The 21,975-nt window shown below is 43.0% G+C and overlaps 2 protein-coding genes across 2 annotated transcripts in view; one reads left to right on the plus strand and one right to left on the minus strand.

Annotated features, from left to right (window-relative positions):
• LOC137287805 (uncharacterized) overlaps positions 1-20,740 on the plus strand; it is a 31,979-nt gene extending 11,239 nt beyond the window's left edge. Inside the window, exon 2 of the mRNA XM_067820193.1 lies at positions 18,989-20,740. Coding sequence (XP_067676294.1) covers positions 18,989-20,740 — 1,752 coding nt within the window. The remainder of the gene's footprint in view (positions 1-18,988) is intronic.
• Positions 20,741-20,901: 161 nt separating this feature from the next.
• LOC137287806 (PE-PGRS family protein PE_PGRS47-like) lies at positions 20,902-21,894 on the minus strand. Its single transcript, XM_067820194.1, has one exon. The coding sequence runs from the start codon at positions 21,892-21,894 to the stop codon at positions 20,902-20,904; it is 993 nt and encodes a 330-aa protein (XP_067676295.1).
• Between the last annotated feature and the right edge of the window lie 81 nt (positions 21,895-21,975).

Genomic DNA, 21,975 nt, shown 5'->3' on the forward strand with positions numbered 1-21,975 from the left:
TACAACAGTTGTTTACGTTTAGCTCATAAAATTGTGTCCTTGAACTTCGTTCGCTATATCCATGACTTCGTTTATACAATTAAGATTCCCTGGTGACAGAATCGCTTCACCGCCCACACCGACCCACTACCCTCAAGAGAGTTAATAGTTTGTGTCTTAGGCCTCTACCGCAATAGGTCCCCTTGCACGCAACCCTTTCTGCGATGCAATATAAAGGAAGCAGATCTACATTTTCCTCACGTCTGGATCCATAACTTCACAGAGACTCATTTCCAACATACGACGGTGGGGTAGTCTAGTGGTTAAAGCGTTCACTCGTCACGCCGAAGGTCCAGGTTCGACTTGCCACGTGGATACAGTGGCTTAAAGGCCAAAATCACGCATTTCCCAGTGTAAACTGTATGTATGTATGTATGTATGTATGTATGTATGTATGTATGTATGTATGTATGTATGTATATATGTGTGCGTGCGTGCGTGCGTGCGTGCGTGCGTGCGTCCGTATGTATGTATGTAGTCGATGACAGGGGTACATACTCCATGATAGTACTGGTCAGTCAGCGAGTATCAACTGACATCAACACTCAAAATCATGTAACTCTATAGTATCCCCTCGACTTCGGGTGGCATATGTATTGTGTGTTCTGACACGGCTCGTCATCCCGGGGTCAATGGCCGTTATTTATAAACAGTAAGCTCGGGTGTGGGTGTGTTGTCTGACCAACTTGCCCACCTCGCGTGGACACAATAGCAGCTGTGCTCTTTCGAGCCCCCTGGCGTCTCTTGGATGAACTACGGTGTTCGAATGTATGGTTGTCAATCCATCTGTTGTAACCATACGGCGTTGGCCTGCTCGAGCAGTGGGAGGCAACATCAACAACATCAACAACATCAACGACATCAACAACCGCTATCCGGCCAACTGCCGCGTAGCAAGTGAAGAAAAGACGCATCTTGTCAGCAGCAGGTGTTTCTAACATTGACACACATGGCTTTCAGACATAAGTGTAAGTGCGTAATATTGAAATTATCTTTGCAAATGAATAGGAAATGAAGGCTCTCGTTGAATCTGGGGTTTCACTTGGGGAGATTTATCGTAACGTCAACACATTCTGCCTGAACATTCCCTGAACCACATCATCTTCCCTTCAACCAAGAAATGTTTGTAATGGAAACACAAGCAATGGCGTGGTTCTGAATTTCCCCGGCATTGGGACTCTTTTTTCAACTTAAATAGTTTTGTTTGAGTTTGTTTGTTGTTTAAAGCCACATTCGGCATTATTCCACCCATATGGCGGCAATCTGTGAAAATCATGTCTGGACGATGCAATCCAGTGATCGACATCATCGATCTACACAATTGGGCTGGCACAAGTTCAATGGACCAGCATCAGAGTTATAAATTCTCAGTTTTTTATCGTAAGTCTAAAACACATTCCCGTTGGGTTTGTGAGTTCCATCGGCAAAGATTATTCCACGTGAGTGTGAAATCAACCCCGAACTCACCTAGATGCAGGTGAGGTGAGGTTGGGTGAGACTGCAAAGCTGAGTTACGTAAAATAATGCTGTACAGCTCAAAACGTCCTTGTATATCCTTTCAATTCAGGCCCACTAGCTAATGATTTCAATGATGCTTAGAATAATCGATATCAAAACCCACACCAGCAGATATTTAAGGTGATCAGTTGTGTTCATACTGACGTTAATTTTCAACAACTGTCAACGAAGTACGTATCCCTGCGGCTGTGTAGTCTGTCTCACAGTTCCTGAAGCACATTATTTTCCCTACAGCCTAGCCCTCACTGCAATGATAAAGACCTAAACGAAGCAAGTCTAGATTTCCACAGGTTCAGGAATCTCCCAACTCACTAGGGTGAGTGAGTGAGTGAGTTTGGTTTTACGCAGCTTTTAGCAATATTCCAGCGATATCACGGCGGGGGACACCAGAAAATGGGCCTCACTCATTGTACCCATGAAGGGAATCGAACCCGGGACTTCGGCGTCACGAGCGAACGCTTTAACCACAAGGCTATCCCACCGTGCTTCCCCCCACCCGGACGGCTTCGTTACTATGAATATCATATATATTCAGGAACTAGGCAGCTTGATGTTCATATAGATTGTTCATTGTACTATAGATATGTGTAAACGTTGCCTGCCTACGGAGAACAGTTAGAGGAACTGTATATGTGATGAGTGTCTCTCTCTCCGACAAAGGTGTTCTTTCAAGTCTAGAGTACTTGGGCAAGTCTAGATTCACAAGATTGCGTCAGCTCCATCTGAAATTTAAAAAACGCTCTTTTGAAAGCGATAATTTTAATGCCAATGCATAGAGCTATGTAAATATGTCGACTACACGCTTTTGGGAGTGTTCTTTATTCGCGTCACGTATAATAATCGTCACTGTCGTGATAGAATCTGCTCTGCTAGCTGAACATTACATGTCCCACTCACGGCGGTTTAAAGCAAACAGTAGGTGTCCCCATGCATTGTTAAGTGACGGGCGCATTTACATTGCCTACATGATATTGATAGTTCAAAAGGATGCTACTTGGCGGTTCCGTGGAACTGGTATACATTCTGCTATTGAAACATAATAGAACTACATTCTGTAACGTTGTTATCGTCTTCGTAGATCAGATTTACATCTCCGTAGACACTGCTTACATCTACATAGTCAGTGCTTATATCTATATATAGACAATGCTTACAACTACGTAGACAAGACTTACTTCTACGTAGACACAACGTACATCCACGCAGACAACACTTGCATCTACGGAGGCAATACTTAAACCTACACAGACAGTACTTTCATCTACGGAGGCAATACTTACATGCACGCAGACAACACTAACATCTACGTAGACAGTACTTACAACTACGTACAAGAAGAGTCGATTTACGATCCAGGTTATATCATTAATACGCCATTATGAAACAAAGTACACAGTGCCGACATGGGATGAGCAGATCATACTCAATCGGTGGCACTTGCCACACACAGTCAATGTTCCCTGAAAAATCTCAACGTGGAAACATATTGTACAGGGTGCCGTTGTACAAAGCGATGTTACCGCCAAGGGGGCTGTTACTCCCATACCTTAACATAGGTTTAAGGTAGCCTTAGAGCTAAGGTCGCTTTGAACAACAGCACCCTGTCAAAATAGGGTAAGCAGTGAGTGAGTAAAACTATGGTTTTACGCCGCTTTCATCAATATTCCACCCATATCACGACATGGGACACCATAAATGAGCTTCACACATTGTACCCATGTTGTGAAGGAACCCAGGACTTCGGTGTGACAAGCGAACGCTTTCGCCGCTAGGCTACCAATCGCCCACGTTCAGGAAATCAGAGGCTATTTAAGATTATTGAATGTTGGGCTTTTTCGCTATCCATCTTTACGTAGTCTTTAACTGCCAATTAAAATGTCACTGCTTCTATCCGAAAGGATAGACTGGTCTGGACTGGAAATCTTATTTCTTCAATAAAATGGGAAGGTTGGCGTAACGTGTCATTTCATAACGTTATGTCACGGTGTACGTAACAACAACAACAACGTTGCAAAAATACTTGAAGAAACGTTATGCTTTTTCCTCCTCATAACGTGTATACGTTTCCTATAACTTGATGTCTCGACAGTTTTCTGTGATTTTTTTCAGACTCTCTCTTCGCTATTCACCTACAGTTTCAGAGACACATGTTAAAAATAGCAAGCAAATTGCCAAATAAACATTGAAGTTATTACTGCGAAAACCATTCAGTTATTAACGTTAAATAGAACGTCAGACAACGTTAAATACGTCACCATGAAATAAAACAGTCTTGTAAAATGGGTGTACGTAACTGGGAGTCTACGGAACAACATTGTCATTACGAAAGCATAATGTTGTGACAACGTTGTGACAACGTGAGATTGTTTGTTGAGCAACGCACGCGTTGTGCATCGGGACCCTACGCTTTTTATTTATTGTCATGACTCATATAAGGACTTGACAAGTATATATGTGTATGTTCACGTTTTCACCTCCCTGTATTCAATTTATTATTTGTTTTTAGTGTTTAAGAGAGCATTGGGTGCATCTCGCTGAAAAGAAAAGATCACGTTCCAAACCGACGTGTATTGAGTACACACAATGTGATAATCTGTGTAATTACTTCACATGATGAAACTATATTTGTTCACAGTTCTTGTATAAACAGGTCATGGGCTTGATGAATTTCTGTTGCTTGACGGTGTGGTGGGATAGTCTACTGGTTAACACGTTCAGGAAGGCTCGTGTTCGATTCCCCAAATGGATACAATATGGTGTCCTCTGTCATGCTATTGCTGGAATATTGCTAAGGTCGGCGTAAATGGCAACTCTGACTCTGATTCTTAACGATGCTGTCAATAATATCCCGCCTATGTTATCTTTAAAGGTCTGGAACTTAAGCCTGAACAAAACCAGTAAGGGATATTGCGAGACAATCAACTAGGTCAGCGAATCAACCATCGATATCATTAAGGCTGGACCTCGCCATTGTTTGGCCACTGGTTACTGTAGTTCCGGCTAATATGACTTATGACTATTATCCCAATGCAGCTTGTTGGGGAGGGAGAGGCTAAGAAATGGCGGGAGTTGATTCGGGCTAATTTATTGAACACCCGTACAGCTAACGCGTCCTGGCCCGCCGAATGAGGTCATCTGCTATTTCGGGTTGATGGCCAAGCTTTGAACTGATCCTTTGACAAACTGTCATGGGCGATACAATAGTGTACATACTAGTCTATGAATAATGTCCCTCCCTGCGTGTTGTCTGTTTGCTCGGACTTGTCATGTGATAGTCTTGTCACAATAGTTTCACGTGACTTGTTTTCGGATAGACCTATATTTAGTCCAAGAAACATAGACTGAAGTACCAGGCTACATAAAATTTCCAATAGATCAATATCTATTCATGGAGCTTTGCGCAAATATTGCGAAATAAGACGTGCACGCATGAACCACTTGTATGCTCACACTAAAGAGGTACACATCCCTTGAACTTTCAACCACTACCGTATTTGCCAATGAAAAATATAGATAAAAATATAAAGAAGTGAATTGTGTCAGCGCTACTTTACACTCTTAATCACTACCGTGTTCACCAGTAAAAGTACAGATAATATAAATATAAATATGTTAGTAAAACATCATCATCATCATCATCATCATCGGGGCCAACTTTCTTAAAGGCTAGCATATCTCCAGTCTGGTCAACAAACAGTATATCTTATTCGTGAAAAGTATTATTCTGAATATATGTATATATGTGTAACACAATCCTTAGAGGATTGAGAAAACATACTGAAGAGCAAATAACACGCATGAACAACAAAAGTAACGCAACTGTTTGTTTGCCAAGTTTTTAAATGTGAGACAAAAACATGACCGTTTACTTTTATGAGATTTCATTTTTTCGAAACTTTTATTCCTTTTGCTGTTCAGTATATGTACTGACAAATGTCTCTTAATCATAGTCAGCCATGGTGCTGTTTAATAACCAGTTATACCAGTAACGAGACGGTGGTCTGGAATAATAGAAAATCATTTAAAGGAACGTGTTTTAATTTGTGGTCCGTGCTTGTGGCGTGTTTTATCCAGGGGCGTTAACATGTAGTACCGATGAAGTTGCCCATCGACGCTCGCCAGTCCGCATAACTTATATACAACAGGGCCTGTAAATTTGTCAAAGGCATTACGTCCGGTAATATGCTGGTTCCCGACTCCCTTTGCGCACTCCAATTTGCGATTTGCTAGACAGGGCCCAGCTCACTTCCGGTGCGAAGCGTATATTCAGGAACCTTTTGCACGACCACCACATTTGACTTTACTAGACCGCGTATCACGCGTCCCATCATGATTGGCTGTCACATCTGTTGATAATCATAATACCTGAGTAATTTGGGGATGGATAGATCAGAAATTTGTTATTCCTGCAAGGATTATCGGAAAGGTACGAAACATTGTCGCAGCTAGGTACGAAGTGCCTCACGAAGTGCCATGACCTACGTTCTAGCCTTAGTTGTGCAGATTCTTTTTCTTATAGGAACCATGTTATCAATTCATTATATGGTCTCAACTGACAAATGTAGACCACGAAATTAATGTTCAGTATGTCACCTTCACAATAATATAACATCATTCCGTCCCAATGTCAGATGTATAATCTAAGATATACTTTCATCCTAAATAATGCTTAAATATATTATTTATCCGTAATTTCTCAGATAAATTAGAATTCATCAGTTGGAATCCCTCGAAAATAAGCCCGTTCTCACTAATGAGGTGCAATTGATGTCGTCAGCCATTTGTTTCTAATCCAACATACATTGTGCCCATTACTTGCATTAATCACAAAGTCACATATTCGCCCTGCCCATTAAACACTGTTTCAGATCTTCTATCGTTTTACTGGCAATGCAGGAAAAGTCAGTGTTGGCTAAACGATACGAACGTTACTGTCGCCGTGTCGGAGACGATTCACTTAACTTAATACGGTCATTTTGAAATTGCAGTTTGGATTTCAGATTACGTTTTTAAAGAACAATATACTTATTACGCAGCAGTCAAGTGAGAATGAGAAGCCAAACACCCAAATCGGAGTAGTTATAGAGTGTTGAAACGTCGTCAAACTGTGGAATTTCTAGATGGCAGTGTAGCAACGTCCCTTTCTGGCTTCAGGTAAGTACAATATCAATGATTTATCCTCAAAAACATTTACCAGTTTAATTACGACGGGTCTTCACTATAACTATAGTTCAATATTGGAAAAATACTTTTCAACGCCATAAACAATATGCGTAGAAATGAAGCAATACATAAGTTACCATGCTAATAATTACTACATTTTTTATACCACGTCGTGTAAAACATTATACTATATATACATTATACGTATTTCCAGTGTTGTAAAACAGCTCATGTCACTATTAGTAGTGTGTATAGATTTGCAAAACTGAAAATGAAAACCACTGAAAATATACGTACGTAACTAGAGAGTTACTAGAGAGTTCAAAGCAATGTAACTAGTTTGGGGCTATACCTACTTTTTGTGATGACAGTCATCAAACAGCAAACACTGAAACTGGCTGTCAGTGTTATTTAATGATGTTTTATTTTCACATAATGAGCTATGTGTTGGTAAAGAGATGGCCTCCTCTCTGAATGATATGAATATTGAAATGAGTGTTTGATTGTTTGATGGGATGGAAGAATTAATGTACAAATGAAAGGTACTTTAGTAACTTATCAGACATAGTTAATATATTTGTATTAACATTTGGATTAGTCATGGGTCTTTGTTATGTGATTTGGTTCCTATTCCACGGACCCGTGAAGGTCTACCCGGGGTAGAATAGGCCTTCAGCAACCCATGCTGGCCATAAAAGGTGACTACGCTTGTCGTAAGAGGCGACTAACGGGACCGGGTGGTCAGATTCGCTGATTTGGTTGACACGTCATCGCTTCCCAACTGCGCAGATCGATGCTCATGTTGTTGGCCACTGAATTGTCTGGTCCAGACTCGATTATTTACAGAGCGCCGCCATATATTGGGAATATCGCTGAATGCGGCGTAAAACTAAACTCACTCACTCACTCTTATTCCACGTGGGTAAAGTAGAGCAGAAATTCAGATAGAAATTCGGTAAAGGCGAAAAGCAAAAGGACCGACCTTCATGAGAAAGCCTCGATCGAGGATAAAGTCCTGCTATGTTCCTTTTGCCAAATTTATGGTGATAAATATTGATTACCCATATATTTTCTATATGTATGACTAAAACAGTAAAGAAAGAGAATATGGAATCTTGTAATCCTGAAGAAAAGGATGCTGAATTCTTTATATTGATGTTTTAGGTCAGAAAAAGTATTATTCTTCATGCTAAAAATCTTAAATGAAACACCTGGAAGTTGGGTAACATACATTCCTGCTTGAACTGCAGAATGTGACTGACCTTTTTACTTGAGTTTTATGTTCTTGCAACTGGCTGTGGATCAATAATTTTGCAACTCATATTTTTGTCTACTACGCCCACAGATTGTCGGCAGATTTTGTTACCGGGTTTGATTTGCGACTGTTTTTGCAATTTGTTGGTTGTTTTTGAAAAGCAAATCTGAGTAATAATGTTTAGAAGTCTCTTGACTTAGACATTATTAACGCTTTGAGCAGACATATATGTTACTAAATCGCGGAATATTTGATGGGTTACATTCATCACATTGTCACTTAATTCTCTAGTCAGAAAAACAAATCACGTATGTATCAGGTAAGAATGAAGATTTTTATGGATGTCAACTTCTTTATGAGAACGTTGTGTTCTCTCATAAAGAAGTTGACATCCATAAAAATCTTCATTCTTATGTATTTTCACTTCTAAATGACATTCAAAGACTTTATGTATCAGGTGATACTATTTTATAATTCAAGGCGCCACATTTAAACAACAGCTGTATGGTTCTTTGTAAACTGGTGCTGCTGAACAAGTGATATGTACTAGACCATATGCCAAAGTTTCTGTGTAAAACGTTTTTTATTCAAGTTTTGTGTAGGTGATTTTTGACTTACGACGCTTACCCATTTACACCTCATTAGTGAGAACGGAGGTCACGTGGTCTTTAACGTTGCAGTCAAGATTGTTGAACTCGTGTGACGATATGGATACACATATGAGGAACTGCTTGACTCGTAGAAATGACGTGGTGTATGATGGAAACACGACAGTGTGTTTCCTCTCCTGAACTTCAAGTTTCACACTGTCTTTATAGCGGATGTAACTCATGGTTATACCTTTCAACAACAGCTTTCATTTTACTCCTGATTGTTCCCCGCCTTCCTTTTACGGCAGGTCTACACTTAATTGTATTGCCATATATACCTCAAAGTGTATGCAGTCCAAATACTATTATATGACCCTGCACTGAGCAATGTTCCAGCTGTAAGGCGTCGTTCTGTAAATAATCGAGTCTGGACCAGACCATCCAGTGATCAACAACATGAGGGTCGCTCTACTCATCTGGGTTACGATGACATGTGCGAATCAAGCCAGGGAGAATGACTATCCGATCCTATTATTTGCCTCTTACGACAAGAATGGGTTGCTGAAGGTCATTTGTAACCCGGGTCTTCGCGGGTTCTATGTGGAATCACTATAGACAACTGTAATACTTCAAGGTTTGTTCTGCCTCAGCAAGGTAGACAAACGAGAACATCTTAGTCGAGAAGAGTAGTCGTGTCCTGTAGAGTTTTTCTGCAAGCGTACTACGGGAAAGCTGATGCCGAAAACAACATGACCCGGTCTGTGTTTGGGCGTGTCTTAAGCTTATGGAGACTTGTCTGGAAGACGATGACGTCAGCTCCACCCACACAGGGCTGACACAGGATCAACGGCATTGTTGTTAGTGCGACTGTGTACTGAAAATATACTTCCCTGACTCCTTGATTCTCGATTTTTGTGAGTCACCTTCCTGGCAATCTTTGGTACCCAAAATATCGGATATATGGGTGTATTAGAACTGCATTTTAAAGATCAACTGTACTTAGTAACTATTTGTAAGGGACGTCCAAACAATCGATACGCCATTTCTACAACAGTTGACACCAATTAACAGATAATGAGGTATGACATCGATTATTGTTGCGGCAGCGGCAGCTCTTCGGGAGTCATGGCCCACAATAACCAGAAGAACAATACACCAATCTGCCATCCAGATATGTTTCACATGGTGGACTCAATTGGTATAAATTATTTACATGCGTAAGCCGTCTATACAATTGCTCCTTCATCCTTATTTTTAAGCTTTAGCACCCACCCAATCACCCACTATTCAGCGAGGTTAATCCCGTAGATTGAGGGACAAGAGCGTTCGAGACATGCATGACGGCTAGAGAAGTCGGTGCACGCCAAGGTCACCGTGTTACAACCTTGCCCTGTGGCTATACCCAGGATATAATTACAGTTACTCAAATCACCATGTATACGTAAGTAGTAGTGCATAGAGGAGGTCGTTATCGCATCACGTCACCATGGTAATCTGTTGGTAATACGGGGTTCCGTCTACTGTTATCTTTTATGCAATGGACGTTTAACGTGAGACCTTGGGAGTGGATGTCTGGTCTGATCAACATATGTCGTTAGCATGTTGTTAACGTTGGCGACATGTTCCCATGGCCTCGGGGCATATCATTAAAGGTCTCACCTTGTTTTATGAAGGTCAAGGTATATAGAGTGTCTAAAGTGATAAACTTCTGTCACTGATAATTCCAGGTTTCCATACAACACGGGTGGTAACCACTGTGTCTAAACACAGAAAAACCACAGACCATATAGTTTATCGATAAGCACTTGCCTGATGTAGGATCAAATAGCAAAGTAGAATGTACCACAATGTGGACAAGGAAGGTTTGGGAGATGTTAATCTCGGATATAATTCAGGATTTCACCACACTCTGACAAAGGACTGTACATCCCTGGTCAATGGCAACTATCTATTCTGGTGCATAGTTTGACTACAGGGGCTCTCCGAGGGAAAATGTGTACGTAGACTAGTCTTGGGAATATATGACATTGCCTGGACTCGGAAAAATATGTACAAAGTCTAGTCACAAGCAATTATTACAAATGCTAGCCTTGGGCAAATATTAGAAATGCCAGTCTTAGGCAAATGTGTACAAACACTAGGCTCGGGCAAATATGTACAAAAGTTGGTCTCGGGTAGATATTAAAAGGGCTAGTTTCGGACAATTATGTACAAAGGGTAGTCTTGGGAAAGTATATACAAATGCTAGTCTCGGGCAAATATGCACAAACGCCAGTCTCGGGAAAGATGTACGAAGGCTAGTCGCGGAAAATCTGTGTATAACCTAGTCGCGGGCAAAAATTGAAAAATTTGTCTCGGGTAAATATGTATCCTGGACAATGATGCATCACAAACTACAGATACTTGTTTTGGACAAGTTTGTACTCTGGGCTAGAATGGCTTGTTTCCGACAGATACGTACTGTCAGCATAAATGTTTAATCTCCATCAATAATGGCAATAACAGCGAGTCTCCTTACTCGCTTTATCCGATGTGTGGTGCTCTATAGGGTACGATCACTGTCACTGTGCGGAGATAGCCTCTACCTTTCAGACGATGAAATAAATACAACGCCATGGCCTACTTGGGGTCCAGAAATGAACTCCACGCATTGTACCCATGTGGGGATTCGAACCCAGGTTTTCGCCTTCACGAGCGAACGCTTTGACCACTTGGCTACCTTACCGCCCCTGGTGTATATACTAAGTACACTATGTAACTCTGATTAGCACTGTATACTCCCTAAGGAGCTGAGAATAGAAATCTATCCAATTGTACACCTTGACCCATTGACGGGTTCATAGTGCCAGTTAGTGCTTTAATTGTATATGAAGCGTGGAGCTGTTATGGATACACACAATATTTACATATAACCCTTTATTGCGTTCTCGTGAAGATCCGGGTCATTGTCTAAAATTAATTGCGTTAATTTAGGAAGTGATGCGAAACGTAAACATATGCATGTATATGAAGAGTGTTTTTAAAACGTTTAAAGATTTATGGCTTCTAGCTTTGATAGTCTCGGGACTAGTTCATTGTGGCACACGGGAATAGAAGCTAGGGTCGAAGGTAGAAGCTAAGGGTTGTCTAAACAGAGGGGTATTAATCCAAGCTGTGACACGTTGATTGGATGGTGATCGTTATCTGACTAAACGGTTTGTCTGGGGAGCCACGGATTTAATGAAAATGTTCTGATGCACAAATAAGCAGCCCGGTGGTTCTGAGATTATTTCCCAAACAATACCTACCGTAAAGATATCTGAAAGTGTTTTGATTGTGACTTACAAGCAAGCCACAGGCTTCGTGTACGCGAGACTCAGAGACTTTGAGTTTTAGGTGATCCATGTTAAAGGCATTCATCTAAATGCCAAGAATATCTGCAGTGGTACAAGAATGGGATATCGCAGATGGTGGAATTCGGACAGACGTATTGCCAGACTGTACCGTCCAAGTTGGACTATCCCGATCCGACTGACCAGATAGTCACAGAACTGGAACACCAAGAATGACCACCCCTTAAGATGACCATCACCTGCGCAGTCTCCACGTTGGCGAGGCACGTCGCCATTGGATTCATCAGTGGTGCTTCGGCACCACATACGTGATTAGAACACTTTGCGTACTATTTGCCTTTGTATGGAAATTAGTCGCTAGCAAAAATATTTGTGTACGTGCTTTGTGCGTCAGTTTATTTCTTGCTTTACAACAAACACTAGCGTTCAGTCCTTCTGATGGCATGACAACGTTCGTATCTGTACGTAAATGTTAACGACCTGAATGTGAACATACTATTAAATAATAATACGCTACCTACTGAATGGACCCGTGAATATCAGGGGTAGAATTGGTCTTCAGTAACCCATGCTTGTCATAAAGGGCGACTAAAGGGATCAGGTGGTCAGACTCTCTGACTTGGTTGAGATGCGTGGATGAATGCTCAAGATGTTTTTCAATGGATTGTCTGGTCCAAACTTCATTATTTACAGGCCGTCGCCAGATAGTTAGAATATTGCGGAGTGCGGCGTAAAACTAAACTCACTCCTGATCACGTCTTGAAGTTGTTAATGATTTCTGAATGTAACAGACAGATAAATTTTACAAATATGTGTGTGGGTTTAGATCATCCCCAGACTACCTGTGTACCTTTACAATATCTGACATTAATGATTTCCACTGATCTTCGTATAAAGTGCAGTCGAAAGGACGCAGCAGTGTCTCTCTGGGACACATTATGGACAACAGTATCAGATTAGTTCAAACAAAACAGCTGGAGTCAGGGACTCAGTGTGATATTACGCCGCTGTTAGCAATATTCCAGCAACATCAGGGAGGGGGACACCAAAATTGGCTTCAGTCATTGTGCGCATGTTGGGAATCGAACCCGGGTCTTCTGCGCCACGAGCGAACGCTTTAACCACTAGGCTATGTCAAGGACCCAAACCCCTGGACAATTAGTGTGACAGAATTGTCTCTCAGTCACTATGTTTGAAGATCACTTAACGTACCTCAATAGAGTGATACAGACTGCTCAGAGCTATGTTGTCTTTTATACAACCATTCTTTCTGGTGGTAGATTATTACTTTTGCTTAATACATCCCTAACATATATAACGTTGTACACATAGATATCTATGCAAGTGGCGGGACAAGGTATCCCCAACATTAGACAAACAGACATGGTCTGATTGTACGTATGTTAGACTTGGTTGGCACATAACAGTTTAAACTGCAGTGTAATGGTCATTTAGATATTAATAGTTGGACTGCTTTGGTTACCCGTGCTGTTTATTGTTTAACCAAGCAGAGGGGGTATGTAACCTGCTCTCCTGGTCTATATGTGACCTGGCAAGAAGTGGTATATGAAGGTTTAAAGACAGCTATTGATTACAGATTTTGCAATCAATGAATTGTAAAGTTTTAAATGTCAGCTCATGGATGTCGAAGCGACAAAAAGTGAGCGTGTTCTGACAGGCCTAATAAATATACGGAATGTTGTCAGACAGACACCTGTAGGATAAACATGTACAGGCAGTGCTACCATACAAACACCTATAGCATTAGCATATTCAGGCAGTGCTGTCAGACACCTGTAGGATTAACACATACAGGCAGTGCTGTCAGACAGACATCTATAGGATTAACATATACAGGCAGTGCTGTAGGACAGACACCCATAGTATTAACAGATGTAGTGATATAGAAAAGGGTATCTGGACAGGTATTTTACCTTAGCTCTTTGTCATAATGTTGTTTACGCTTTCATCCAACAATGTTTATAAATAAAATCGATTAGCACGAAATTTTCTGTTGTGAACTTCCGTCGATGTAAAGATATATGACTGTATCTGGAAGGTTGGTGTGTGTTTTCCAAACTTTAGTACATAGATCCCAAGCTGTTTATGAATGTAGATGGAGTACCTATTCGTTACTAGTATACATCTAAACATGTTTAGAGTCCATCAGCATGCAATGAGCTACCTTCGACAGACTGACCACCATCTTAACGTAACAACTCCATCATGTGAACACGATTAGCGATTATAGACATTGAAAATCCAGATATGTGTTTACAGTACGCATCGGTTTTGCACAGAGTCAGTTGTGGATGAGATGTACAATATATATTGAAACTGAAAGAGGAAATCGATTCCCTGAGAACTTAATAACATTTATATACAGTACAATATACGAGTACTACAACGGACTCGGGGACGATAAGTGAGGAGGAATCAGGGTATTTCTCACATTAAGAAACTGAACACATTTAGTAATAGTTGTTGAACGTAATTATAAACACGCGTAGAGCGTATTCGGGTTTTCAGCTTAGAATCTAAACTCACTTGTTACAATATGGGAAGGCGAAAAGGGGGTTCTCGACTGAAAAACAAAGTCTTCGCCATTGACACTAACAACGCAATTGTCGCCGATGTCATATAAGAGAACTACATACTGATCTTATTTAAGAATTCACATATTTATAAAATCTGAAAATATGTAAATCGGCAAACGATCGGAATCTAACGGCTAAAGTGGGTAGATGTTACATTGGCATTGTAATAAGAATATGGGAAATCAGTGTAACCATATGGGGAATCAAACCGTGGTAATGAGTGAACGCGTTATCCACTAGACTAGGTATACCATGCCCCCAACATCGTGGACGCTGTGCCCCTCACAGACTACGGCATGTCAGTTGGGAAAGTGGTTCAGGGACTCACACAGACAATGCTTCTCAAAGTCGTGTGAGGTCCTGTCGCTGTAATTAGAGCCTTTCAAACAGATATTGAAGGCGGGTAATGAAGGCATTTACTAAATGATATTCCTTTCAGTGCTTCTTACTAGGGGGTTTGGAGACAAAGTGATTGAATCAATAAAGACAGGTTGTCAGTCACAACTATAATACGTCAGTTTAAACGTTTATTGTTCAACTTTATCATTATCCCGGAATATGGATCGCTGTTGTAGCGCACATTCTCTACTTCCTGGGGAGAATACAACTGACCCGAGCTCAATTTTCCTTTAATCAAAACGATTCTGATTTCCTTTTATGCACCCTAGAGTTAGTCAGTGAATCACATAGACCGTGGATGCTTGTGCTTTTCGCCAATGGTATTTCTTATGGGCGAGAGATTCGTGAAGACCTGAGTTAGAACTGAGAACTGAGGTTCGCTGACCTGGTTGACACTTTAACGTATCAATGATCATGCTGTCAGTCACTGGAGGGTCTGTTCCAGACTCGATATTTACAGACTGCCATCATATATCTCTATTTGCTGACTTCTGCGTTTAAGCAACAGAAATGCAAACAAACTTACATGCAAAGAAACAAACACACAAACAAAACAAAAGCTTGCCCGGCAGTTTACAGTCCTTGTTTGGCTTGTCTGCAGAGTTGATAACTACTCATGAAAAACAATGTCATGAATGAAGTTTGCTGCGCAGATTGCTTCAGCCTGTGACGTCTCAGTCAGGTCGTTCTGCGTCAGGTGAAGACACAAACATAGTTACAGTGACATTATAACACGTGGTCGCCTCCCTTTCATAACAGAGCTTTAGTTGAATATTTACGATATGATTCATACATTATGAATTAATTTAAAGACTTCACGTGCTTGCACCACGTGCTATAGAGCTGTATTCTTTGACATGTGTATTTTCAATTACATCGGAAGGCCGTCTAATATGGCTGATTTCATCACGCTTATACAACTTCCCCTTGCGTCTGACATATGACCGCGTGATTGACTGATATATCATGACTGCATTGGGAACTATGCCAACTATGCCGATGGGAATAATGCGTTCTCTCTGCTTTGTTTGAACCTCTTTCTATCCAGACGTTTGAGGGGTAGTCTAGTGGTGAAAGCGTTCGCTCGTCAAGCCGAAGACCCAGGTTCGATTCCCCACATGGCCACAATGTGTGAGACCAAATTCTGGTTTTCCACACTTGTTCATCGGGTAGTGCGAGGGCCCCTAACGACGTTGAGTGTTAGTGCTCGTGCTATCAACCTCTCGTCTGGCTGGCCCTGATGCGTAGATTATGTACAGGTCACGCTGATATAACTAGAGCAGGTCTGATTGGCCCTGATACGTAGATTATGTACAGGTCACGCTGATATAACTAGAGCAGGTCTGTCTGGCCCTGATTAGTGGATTATGTACAGGTCACGCTGATATAACAAGAGCAGGTCTGATTGGCCCTGATACGTAGATTATGTACAGGTCACGCTGATATAACTAGAGCAGGTCTGTCTGGCCCTGATTAGTGGATTATGTACAGGTCACGCTGATATAACTAGAGCAGGTCTGTCTGGCCCTGATTAGTGGATTATGTACAGGTCACGCTGATATAACTAGAGCAGGTCTGGCGTCTAGAAATGTGATGAATATCAATGCATATATCAATGCACATCTATGCACTGCACACATTGATCTTGTTAGCTGCAAATATCATGGTTGTTGTAAGTGCCAATGAGACATGGTAACTTGATTTATTTCCATCCATTTCGATTCAGTCTTATTCATTCTTACTTGAAAGACGTAAAGCCTCGACATGTAAGAAATGCTTGAATCAATATGTTCTCCAGGGGCCTCACATTTTCTTTGAAGAAATTCTGCTGCTTATCGAGAAAACTAGTTATCTCGAAGTTCGTCTAAAACATGTCGAATATTTGATGATCTACACCTGCGTATGGTTCACTAAGAGTTTTATTGTTCACATGTCAGGAAGAGTAACAAATGACTTCACCAGTTGCGCCCATTGGTCATCCAATCACCGTGATCACTCACTCAGTCGTGTCGCTGTATCCTGACGGGTTGCTTTCAGCACAGGCGAGCGTGGTCCAGGTATTTCAAATAGTTGGACTGGTAACATGGGATAACCTTCTGTTATGTATGCAGGTATTCAGATAGAGCTGCATTAGTAACATAGGGTATCCTTCTTCTATGTATACAGGTATTCCAAACAGTTGGATTGGTAATTTGGGATAACCTCCATCTATGTATACAGGTATTCCAAACAGTTGGATTGGTAATTTGGGATAACCTCCATCTATGTATACAGGTATTCCAAACAGTTGGATTGGTAATTTGGGATAACCTTCATCTAGGTATACAGGTATTCCAAACAGTTGGATTTGAAACATGAGATAACCTTCACCTATATTCGTAAGCAAACTGACGTTAGTGTATGTCACAGCATGAGCAAGATGACTAATGAATTGCTTCGTTCGTTAGCTTAGGCATACATCCGTCTTTTCTGGCATTTAGTTATGCTCTTTTTAACACAACTGTCTTGTAATTGTCTGTCCAAGTATGGTGTTCAGAGAAGGCCAAAACTAAACGGTGTTCCAAGAGAGCGTTCTCATCAGGAAACGGAGTTAGTGAGTAAGTATGGTTATACAGACTTTGTTTTACAGTGTGTTTTCTATAGATCACTTTAAAGCACAAAATATAACACTCTTTTAACGTTGATAGTGCCCTCCTTATTTAGAAAAGTGAACTACTGTACGGCTCTGGGCTTGTTTGGTATGAGATGAACACTTGCTGCACTAGTGAGTGTCCGTAGCACATCACAGAAACGTCCTGGATGCCCAATATCCCAGTGTGTGTTACTATTTTGAGTTATATGATTTTAGGGCATATGTGTCCTAAATCAGCAAAAACGTATTTAAAACTTCTTATAAATTTGAGTGGGCCCTATTTTCGTCCATTGAAACGTACTCATTACAAAAACATGGATTCCATGAAATATCGCGATCACAAACAATCTTTCCCACATGGCTGTTTGCGAGTCCATGTTGTTTCGTATCTCGTCCTTAGAGCATAAATTTATCTGAGATAAGCAGATTAATTTGATTTATAACAATAATCATCTGCTCTAATGGCCTTGTCGTAAACGCCCCCGCGGTGTTGTTTCGTGCCGCAGATGATGTTGCTAGGGACGCTATGAGAGAACGTTAAATACCAGTGCTGAAGTGATTGGATCACGGGCGAGCTATCAGGCCGTGCCACTCGAAGGACAATTAGGTCTTTACGGGCACAAATCTGTCACCATCATTGCTGAAGTATTGCTGACGGGGTGACTGGTGTTATTTGGGGATTTGTGGCATAGGTCAGAAAGTATCTGATACAGTGAACCGTTTCTCGCAGTAGGTTATGAGTAGTTGCAGACAAATACATAACGCAAGGTGCTGGACAGAATAGTTACCATCACTGTGTTATTAGGTAGTGAGTGAATGTGTTACTGGGTAGTGAGACAAATGCATAACGTTACTCCATAACGCGAGGTGCTGGACAGAATAGTTACCATCACTGTGTTATTAGGTAGTGAGTGAATGTTTTAGAGGGTAGTAAGTGAATGTGTTAATGGGTAGTGAGTGAATGTGTTACCGGGTTGTAAGTGAATATGTTAGTGGTAGTGAGTGAATGTGTTAGTGGACTGCGGTGAGGTGAGGTGAAATGAGGTGAAATGGGTTTTAACATGGTTCTGACATCCCTTTAGACATCATCAAACTGTACATTTATAGACGGAGAAACAACAAGCACTATCTTTCATCTCTGATTGGGCAGGAATCGAACCACAGCCCATCCACTCTCGGAAACCTGGATGACAGGTCTGAGCTACCATTCCATGTGGTTTCCAAGAGAACTCATTCCTCAGTAGATGATGTTAACGTTATTTTCCTGTGTGTTTATCCATCATTGTGAATACTTCCTGATGAAATACTGTATTGATTTGTGGTTTGTTTTCTCTGTGAATCAGTCATTTTCTGAGGTACCCATTTCGTGATTTCTAAATAATGTTTACATAAAACATATAAACATTCCAAACATGCGCCGCCGGAAAGTTGACTGATGGTTGACGTAAACGTTAGTTTGAAAGAAAGAAACTAAGACGTTCCGAGTCCCGACTCCGATTCACTCCATCTCCTCCCCCGCCGCTTTCCCCAACAACACTCCGATTCACTCCACCTCCTTCCCCGCCGCTTTCCCCAACAACACTCCAATTCACTCCATCTCCTCCCCCGCCGCCTTCCCCAACAACACTCCAATTCACTCCATCTCCTTCCCTGCCACTTTCCCCAACAACACCCCAATTCACTCCATCTCCTTCCTCGCCGCTTTCCCCAACAACACTCCAGTTCACCCCACTTCCTCCCCTGCCACTTTCCCCAACAACACCCCGATTCACTCCATCTCCTTCCTCGCCGCTTTCCCCAACAACACTCCAGTTCACCCCACTTCCTCCCCTGCCACTTTCCCCAACAACACTCCGATTGACTCCATCTCCTTCCCTGCCACTTTCCCCAACAACACTCCGATTCACTCCATCTCCTTCCCCGCCACCTTCTGCAACAACACTCCAATTCACTCCATCTCCTTCCTCGCCGCTTTCCCCAACAACACTCCAGTTCACCCCACTTCCTCCCCTGCCACTTTCCCCAACAACACTCCGATTGACTCCATCTCCTTCCCTGCCACTTTCCCCAACAACACTCCGATTCACTCCATCTCCTTCCCCGCCACCTTCTGCAACAACAACACTCCAATTCACTCCATCTCCTTCCTCGCCGCTTTCCCCAACAACACTCCAATTCACCCCACTTCCCCTCCTGCCACTTTCCCCAACAACACTCCGATTGACTCCATCTCCTTCCCTGCCACTTTCCCCAACAACACTCCGATTCACTCCATCTCCTTCCCCGCCACCTTCTGCAACAACACTCCAATTCACTCCATCTCCTTCCTCGCCGCTTTCCCCAACAACACTCCAGTTCACCCCACTTCCTCCCCTGCCACTTTCCCCAACAACACTCCGATTGACTCCATCTCCTTCCCTGCCACTTTCCCCAACAACACTCCGATTCACTCCATCTCCTTCCCCGCCACCTTCTGCAACAACAACACTCCAATTCACTCCATCTCCTTCCTCGCCGCTTTCCCCAACAACACTCCAATTCACCCCACTTCCCCTCCTGCCACTTTCCCCAACAACACTCCGATTGACTCCATCTCCTTCCCTGCCACTTTCCCCAACAACACTCCAATTGACTCCATCTCCTTCCCCGCCGCTTTTCCCAACAACACTCCAATTCACTCCATCTCCTCCCTTGCCGCTTTCCGCAACAACACTCCAATTCATCCCACCTCCTTCCCCGCCGCTTTCTCCAGCAACACTCCAAGTCACTCCATCTCCTTCCTCGCCGCCTTCCGCAACAACAACACTCCAATTCACTCCATCTCCTTCCTCGCCGCTTTCCCCAACAACACTCCAGTTCACCCCACTTCCTCCCCTGCCACTTTCCCCAACAACACTCCGATTGACTCCATCTCCTTCCCTGCCACTTTCCCCAACAACACTCCAATTGACTCCATCTCCTTCCCCGCCGCTTTTCCCAACAACACTCCAATTCACTCCATCTCCTCCCTTGCCGCTTTCCGCAACAACACTCCAATTCACTCCATCTCCTTCCCCGCCGCCTTCCGCAACAACAACACTCGAATTCACTCCATCTCCTTCCCCGCCGCTTTCCCCAACAACAACACTCCAATTCACTCCATCTCCTTCCCCGCCACTTTCCTCAACAACACTCCAATTCACTCCATCTCCTCCCTTCAACAACCCTCCAATTGACTCCATCTCCTTCCCTGCCACTTTCCTCAACAACACTCCAATTGACTCCATCTCCTCCCCTGCCACTTTCCCCAACAACACTCCAATTGACTCCATCTCCTCCCCCGCCGCCTTCCCCAACAACACTCCAATTCACTCCATCTCCTTCCCTGCCGCTTTCCTCAACAACACTCCAATTGACTCCATCTCCTCCCCCGCCGCCTTCCCCAACAACACTCCAATTCACTCCATCTCCTTCCCTCAACAACACTCCAATTGACTCCATCTCCTTCCCTGCCACTTTCCTCAACAACACTCCAATTGACTCCATCTCCTCCCCTGCCACTTTCCCCAAAAACACTCCGAAACACTCCATCTCCTCCCCCGCCGCCTTCCCCAACAACACTCCAATTGACTCCATCTCCTCCCCCGCCGCCTTCCCCAACAACACTCCAATTGACTCCATCTCCTCCCCCGCCGCCTTCCCCAACAACACTCCAATTCAATCCATCTCCTTCCCCGCCGCTTTCCGCAACAACACTCCGATTCACTCCATCTCCTCCCCCGCCGCCTTCCCCAACAACACTCACATTCACTCCATCTCCTCCCCCGCCGCCTTCCCCAACAACACTCCGAAACGCTCCATCTCCTCCCCCGCCGCTTTCCCCAACAACACTCACATTCACTCCATCTCCTCCCCCGCCGTATTCCCCAACAACACTCCGAAACACTCCATCTCCTTCTCCGCCGCTTTGCTCGTCAACACACCGATTCACTCCATCTCCTCCCCCGCCGCTTTCCCCAACAACACTCCGATTCACTCCATCTCCTCCCCCGCCGCCTTCCCCAACAACACTCCAATTCACTCCATCTCCTTCCCTGCCGCTTTCCTCAACAACACTCCAATTGACTCCATCTCCTCCCCCGCCGCCTTCCCCAACAACACTCCAATTCACTCCATCTCCTTCCCTCAACAACACTCCAATTGACTCCATCTCCTTCCCTGCCACTTTCCTCAACAACACTCCAATTGACTCCATCTCCTCCCCTGCCACTTTCCCCAAAAACACTCCAGTTGACTCCATCTTCTCCCCCGCCGCCTTCCCCAACAACACTCCAATTGACTCCATCTCCTCCCCCGCCGCCTTCCCCAACAACACTCCAATTGACTCCATCTCCTCCCCCGCCGCCTTCCCCAACAACACTCCAATTCAATCCATCTCCTTCCCCGCCGCTTTCCGCAACAACACTCCGAT

This window comes from Haliotis asinina, chromosome 6 (genome assembly GCF_037392515.1).
Source record: "Haliotis asinina isolate JCU_RB_2024 chromosome 6, JCU_Hal_asi_v2, whole genome shotgun sequence".
NCBI classification, from domain to species: domain Eukaryota; kingdom Metazoa; phylum Mollusca; class Gastropoda; order Lepetellida; family Haliotidae; genus Haliotis; species Haliotis asinina.